This window comes from Poecilia latipinna, unplaced genomic scaffold (assembly GCF_001443285.1).
Source record: "Poecilia latipinna isolate Pla-1442-1.1 unplaced genomic scaffold, P_latipinna-1.0 Scaffold91, whole genome shotgun sequence".
Lineage (NCBI taxonomy): Eukaryota > Metazoa > Chordata > Actinopteri > Cyprinodontiformes > Poeciliidae > Poecilia > Poecilia latipinna.
Genome location: NW_015112707.1, coordinates 504,336 through 510,458, shown reverse-complemented (window position 1 = coordinate 510,458; position 6,123 = coordinate 504,336). Strand labels below are relative to the sequence as shown.

Genomic DNA, 6,123 nt, shown 5'->3' with positions numbered 1-6,123 from the left:
AAAAAAGAAAAAAAAAAGAAAGGGTTTTTAAAAAAAAAAAAAAAAATATATATATATATATATATATATATATATATATATATATATATATACATATATTTTTTTTTTTTTTGCAACTAAAAGCTGAAAAGTCTGGTGTGTGTTTGTATTCACACCCTTTATTGCTGATATTTAATAAAACAGTTACTGTGAGCTGACCTAACACAACCCCCCCCAATAAAATACAGCATGTTGACGTTTCTTGCTGTAATATGTTCAAGCAGTATGAATTCAAGGAACTACAGTTGAAGCGTTTGGGAAATGTCATGTCTCATTAATTTTGACCTTGTTGGCTGGAAGAAGTGTCTAAAGTTTCTAACATTTTTTTCTTGGCCTACATGCACATTTTGATCCAGTGTATTCAAGAAGGTGTTCGGTATTTGATGCGGATGCTGCAAGTTAGAAACACAGTGAAGCTCAGCGACGGGGTGGTCCTTCATGACAGTGGAGCAAGCATTTTATCTGAGGGTAAATATGTTCATCTCTGAATAGTAAAACACTGTTATGCCTTCCTGCCTTCCTTTTTGCCATGCCTGTTATCTGCTTGTGTGTTTTGACAGGTATTTTTTCAGACACCCACCTGCTGACGATGATGTACATTGGGGAAATGTGTTTCTGGGCCGTCAAGTATGAGGACTGCAGCGCCGACCCTACAGACCACAAAGAAGACGGCCTCCAGTTTCGGGACATCGGCACACAGATTCTGAACAAATATGTGAATGCCTGCGAGGGACCTCTGCAGGGCCAGGGCTGGAATACAGAAAATGCCAAGGAAATCCTTAGTATTTTACAGTGAAATAAAGTGCTCATGTGTAAAAGTTACCATCAGGCGCAGATCTGAGTTCAGTGTTCAAATGTGTCAAACCCAAATAAATATGGAACTCCGTAAAAGAGGTGCAGCGTTGTAGAAGGTAAAAAAAAAAAAAAAAAGCTGGACACCCTGTATGTGTATGTGATGAAAAGGTGTCTTTGGGTTATCTTAGTCCAAAAGAACTCGGGCAGAGCATGTGAGAGTTTAGAACGTCGGAGGAAAACAAAGACCGAAAAGACAGGAAGCTTAATTGTTTTTTTTTGTTTTGTTTTGTTTTGTTTTCTGCTGATTGCTCAGATCTCATCTTGAATAGTGCTTGGAGCAGTTGTTTGCTCTAAAGATGTTATAATAACTTTATTATTAATATTCAGAGTGTGTTATTTAAATAAAATGGCCGTCTCTACTTTTTACAATTGTTTCAGATTTGAAAGTAATCCAGCTGGATGTGTGACATTGCACATAACATCTTATTTATTGTTTTGTTGCCATTTTTAATGTGTTTCAGATGTAATAGAGTTGTGGCTAACGTGTGTATAAAATATACACATTGTAAGTAAAGCAAGATGCTTCAGAAATTTTGACCAATTTTAAGTATGTTTAGGTGTGTAGATGCCATTTTTCTAATGTGTTGCCTGTTCTCCTATGTATCATACAATTCATTTCCTTCCACTCCACTTGGATAACGTTGGCGGTGTAACCATTAATACAGAGCCTGTTTGAAGGAAGAAAAAAAAAATCTGTTTTTTTTTATGTCCTTGTTGACAATAAAGATATGATTTGTTTTCAGAAAATGTTTTCCACTATGTTATACTTCTTTGGCTTTGAATCCGTTTCAGTCCATGCAAAACTACATCACCCACAATGCACCAGGACTGCCACTAAGGAGGAAGTAAAAAGAGAAGGAAACGTCACATTTGTTGTCGTTTGGCAGACCGCGTTTCACTGGGATTGAAAGTCCTTATTAGTTTGTCAGTGAGTTTTAACATCTGGAGCCATGGCTGGGAGAAATGGGCAGCTGAAGTCCGTGGTGATTCGCAGCCTCAGGCGGTTCAGTGAGCGATATTTTCCGGAGAAAGCTACCAGAAGCTCAATGTTGGATAAGGAGCAAGAAGAGGCGTCACACTTTGGATATTTGGACAGCTTTCCTGTAAGGCAATTTTTTTAATGTTTTTTTTTTTAACAATTCTAGTTATGGTGTGCTCAGCTTCTCTGGTGTACAGTTGAAATTTAGAAAAAAGAAAACAAAAGTTTGTTTAAATATTTTTTCCCCCTCATCTGTTAGTTAGGGCTTTTTTTTTAAAGACTTTATTTTTGTGTGTTTTTAGAAATGTTTGTTTTCCCAATGGAATTGACTGTACAGTTTACTAATTAATATTTCATTTAAATCCTTGTGGTCTGTTAATCAGATGGTTTTTGAGATTTGAAAAATTAAGACATTTAGACTTATCATCATGGCATATTGCCCTCACTAAAGAAAAAAAAGGTCTGACTAGTTTCACCGCTTTCATTAAAACATTTAGACATTAAGGCTTAAAAAACTGACATCTTTTGCTGATTCTATTCCATCAAAACAAGGTGATTGCTGTTTTTTGCAACTTAAATGCTGATTAAATGTTGGAAAAGCTCACTGTTTCTAAGAGGAGGCCCAGTCGTCCGTCCTGCAGGGGAAGCTTATTTCAATCGCTTGTAATCATGATCTTGTTCTTCTGGCCCTGATCTAAATGGCATAACCACTATTGAGAGTCAAGAAAGTTTGGCCACTGTCTCCTATTTTTAATAGCAGGCCAGTATTCAGTATTTAAATGTATAAATTAAACATATCCCTCGTTTCAAAAGGTCGACGTACAATTCCTGATCATGACCTTTCTCTCTCCTGTGGATATCTGCAACCTGGGAGCCACCTGTCGGTACTGGAGGGCCATGGTGAGAGATCCATTACTGTGGAAATACTTCCTGTTGCGGGACATGCCACACTGGTCATCCATCGATCATCTGACAATGCCAGATCTGGAGTTGCTGGATGCCCCGCTCGTCAGTGAACATGAAAGTTTGGATGACAGAAAAGAAGAGGAAGAGAAAAATAGCGAACTGAAATGTGACTACATGTCAGAGTAGGTATATTCTTAATGCATTGATTTAAAGCCAGTTTGTAAAAGTTTCTTCCATGTTTTTTTTTTTTTTTTTGTTGTAATTACTGCTTTGTTTTACCAGATACCTGAAAGGTTGTCCATCCTGCAGACAGCAGTGGTTGCCCTCCCGACCAGCATATGAACTTCTGACCTCATTCCTTCACTACCTCATGCCCTCATCTGAACCTCGCTTTGCAATGTTTGGGCCTGGCATGGAGGAGATTGACGTCTCTTTTGTCACAAGACTGATGCATGCCCACGATCTGTTACCTGTGTCTGGTACTCCACACAGGCAGATAAATGGTAAGGCAATGCTAAGTTTTCCTTTTTGTTATTGCTATTTTTGTTGATAGTTCTGTATCTGCAAATATAAATAAAAAAAAAAATTGTCTTTTTATCATTGCATCCTGAATCCAAGACTTATGCAATACCGTATAAAAACTTTCAAAATCCAGTCATAACCGTAGACAATATACCACTTAACTTTTTGTTCTATTTTACCACATTACAAGCCCAACTTTAATTTATTTTACTGGGTTTGCCAGCAGTAGAGAGACTACTTTTTATATCAGTTCTTTCTATAAATGGCTCTAACTCAGTCAGATTGGATGAAGAGCATCTGTGAACATCGATTGCAACAGTTCGACCCGCCATGGCATGTAGTAACTTTAAAAAAATACATGTTAAGAATTTTTTTTCAGCAAGGGCTTTATTTCTTTTAATCCCTCCTTGAATATCAGATTCATATAGGACGTAATAGCTGGCCTGTCAGCAGGAGCTGTGGATGTCTGCACCTCCTCCAGACTTACTCTATGGCCTCTTGGTTACTTCTTAGATTAATCCTCTCCCTGCTTGACTTAAAGGGTTGATGGACTAAGTCTAAGTTTACAGTTGGGTCACACTATTCACCATTAGTTTGTTCTCCAACAAACATCTGAGGCCTCGATAGAATAGTTGTGCTTTTACTGTGATGAAATTTGTTAGACTTTGAGTCCCTTTCTTTCCACTTTGAGTTAGTCTACCACATAACATCCCAATAATATTTGTTATATAGAATTTGAGGTTGAAATATGAGACGGTATGAAAGAATTGCATGCATTGAATGCATAATCTGCATGTTTTATCTTATTTGTAGTTTTATTGGCCTACCACATGATGGCAGTATTTACATTCCTTACTAGTTACTGTCAGACAGGTTACTAAAATAGTAAGCCAAACTAAATCCAGACACCATTTTTATTCTAGGTATTGGCTCTGGGATCAGCTACTTGTTCAACAACCAACACAAATTTAACATCCTAACGCTATATTCCACGTACGGGTAAGATCTTTATTCAAGATGTCACAGAGTTGTAGTTATTCACAAGTCTTTTTTGTTTACGCTACAGCTACAGTAACTTTGCTTTCTGTCTGCAGAGCTGAGAGAGAAAAAGCACGACTGCAGAAGGGGAGCGTCAGCAATAAGCTCTTTATCTTTGAAGGAACTGATGACGCGGGTCATCCAGTGTTTACGCCTGCTCCTCAGGTGCAGAAGGTGTGCCAGGAGGTGGATGGCTTCATTTATGTTGCCAATGCAGAACCTGGAGAAGGTGAGGGAAAATTTAATGTTTTTTTTTTTTTTTTTTTTTTTTTTTTTGCAGCCATTGGTAATCTTTGACTTTTGAATAAGTGCATGAAAACATTTATTTCTCAGGTGATGGGGCGTGTGAGGCGGCCCAGATTAGAGCTGTGCTGAATTTTGTTGGGGATTCCACAGCTAAGCCACTATTGGTGCTCTCCTGCGTCTCGCGAGAACCAGAGGAAGCGAGTGATGGAGCCAAATGTCGGACGCCCTGCGTTTATGTGGCAAAGAGACTTGGCCTTCCTCAGCTATCTAATCGCTGGATGGTAACTATATCATACGTAATTAATTCCAAACTTTCTACTTAACCATGTAGATAATTTTCAAAGAGTGTTCCTGTGTTCCTTTCAGGTGCAGGACACAGTGGCAGAATCATTAACAGGGGTTTTAGATGGGATTGCCTGGCTGCTGAAGTCTTCTGGCGTCAAAATTTAGGGATGATATATCGGTTTGACCCAATACCATGAAAGAGAATTCGACTACAGACCACCCGGCCACCTAATTTTGATGTCAGTATCCGCCACTTTATTGTTTTCATCTTGCAAGCGTAGCTGTCTGATCTGCCAAAGTCTTACTCGAGGAGCACTGCCAGTGGAGTTTAATTAAAAGGTTGAGCAGCAATGAGGAAAACTGGGACTCATGTGGGTGAGCTGGTAGGGATATCTTTTTTTTTAAATGGTGCAAGTGAAGGAATTCCAGTTGGGCACTAGAGCATAGAAACAGAACAAACTGAATTATTTAACAGTAACTGCAAGAAAACAAAATGCTGAAGCTGCACTGAGACTTTTTCACTTCTTTGCAAATCAGGGAAGGTAGACCTGCTGTAAAAACGTAACGTTTCACCTTGAAGAAAGTTTGATACTTTTTTTTTACTTGTTTGTTTTACATATGGTCACAAATGTTATATCTTTTCTTGATCCTTGGATTTCATAATTATGAATGTTTGCTAGAAACTGTCCTGTGAAAGTGTCTTCATGAAAATGTTAGGAGGAAATGGTGTCTTCAAATAAAACGTTTTCACATAGGCAAATTAAGACGAGTAATCTATTAAAAAACAAATAAAAAGAAATAACTTTTGATGAGCATTGGATACTTGAAACATTTTGTAAGACGCTTTTGTTGAATACACGTGTTTTTATTTCTTAAGAGCAGGAACAAATGATCCTTTTTATTCAGTTCATACTCTTGTCGATTTATTTAATATGCAGTGACTATTAAAAATAATTTTTGCCCCATTCAGATCCCTTGACCTTCTGTTTGACTGTTTTTATGTTACACCGCTCCCCACTGCAGATTATGTCAGTCAGCATCTGTAAAATGTTTTGTCTATCGCTGCACGTAAAGTGTCATGAATCATATTTTAATCTCTTAGTGCTCTGCTTTTCTTTAAATTCTAAGTTCAGCACATCTGCGTCACTCAGATGGCCACCGCCTCTCTCTTAATGTGGTTAAAGTTGTGTTTTTGAATGGAAAATGGCAACCTAACCTGGTTCACCTCCATTTTCTACATCCATAATGGCACA

At 38.0% G+C, this 6,123-nt stretch overlaps 2 protein-coding genes across 2 annotated transcripts in view; both read left to right on the top strand.

Moving 5' to 3' along the window:
- The window catches only part of rimoc1 (rab7a interacting mon1-ccz1 complex subunit 1), a 6,843-nt gene extending 5,900 nt beyond the window's left edge, over positions 1-943 (top strand). The window contains exons 5-6 of the mRNA XM_015024139.1: positions 396-507; positions 600-943. Coding sequence (XP_014879625.1) covers positions 396-507; positions 600-835 — 348 coding nt within the window. The 3' untranslated portion in view covers positions 836-943. The remainder of the gene's footprint in view (positions 1-395; positions 508-599) is intronic.
- Positions 944-1,709: 766 nt separating this feature from the next.
- fbxo4 (F-box protein 4) lies at positions 1,710-5,839 on the top strand. The gene is made up of 7 exons (XM_015024132.1): positions 1,710-1,997; positions 2,687-2,961; positions 3,062-3,282; positions 4,225-4,300; positions 4,396-4,568; positions 4,673-4,866; positions 4,952-5,839. The coding sequence occupies exons 1-7, from the start codon at positions 1,845-1,847 to the stop codon at positions 5,033-5,035; spliced, it is 1,176 nt and encodes a 391-aa protein (XP_014879618.1). The 5' UTR covers positions 1,710-1,844; the 3' UTR covers positions 5,036-5,839.
- The last annotated feature ends 284 nt before the right edge of the window (positions 5,840-6,123 follow it).

What these genes read in the sequence shown, in the direction of transcription:
- fbxo4 (XM_015024132.1), top strand. Translation starts at nt 1,845, where the DNA reads ATGGCTGGGAGAAATGGGCAGCTGAAGTCCGTGGTGATTCGCAGCCTC. An exon ending in GATATTTGGACAGCTTTCCT is followed by an intron (nt 1,998 to 2,686) that starts GTAAGGCAATTT and finishes TCGTTTCAAAAG; the next exon opens with GTCGACGTACAATTCCTGAT. An exon ending in ACGCTATATTCCACGTACGG is followed by an intron (nt 4,301 to 4,395) that starts GTAAGATCTTTA and finishes TTCTGTCTGCAG; the next exon opens with AGCTGAGAGAGAAAAAGCAC.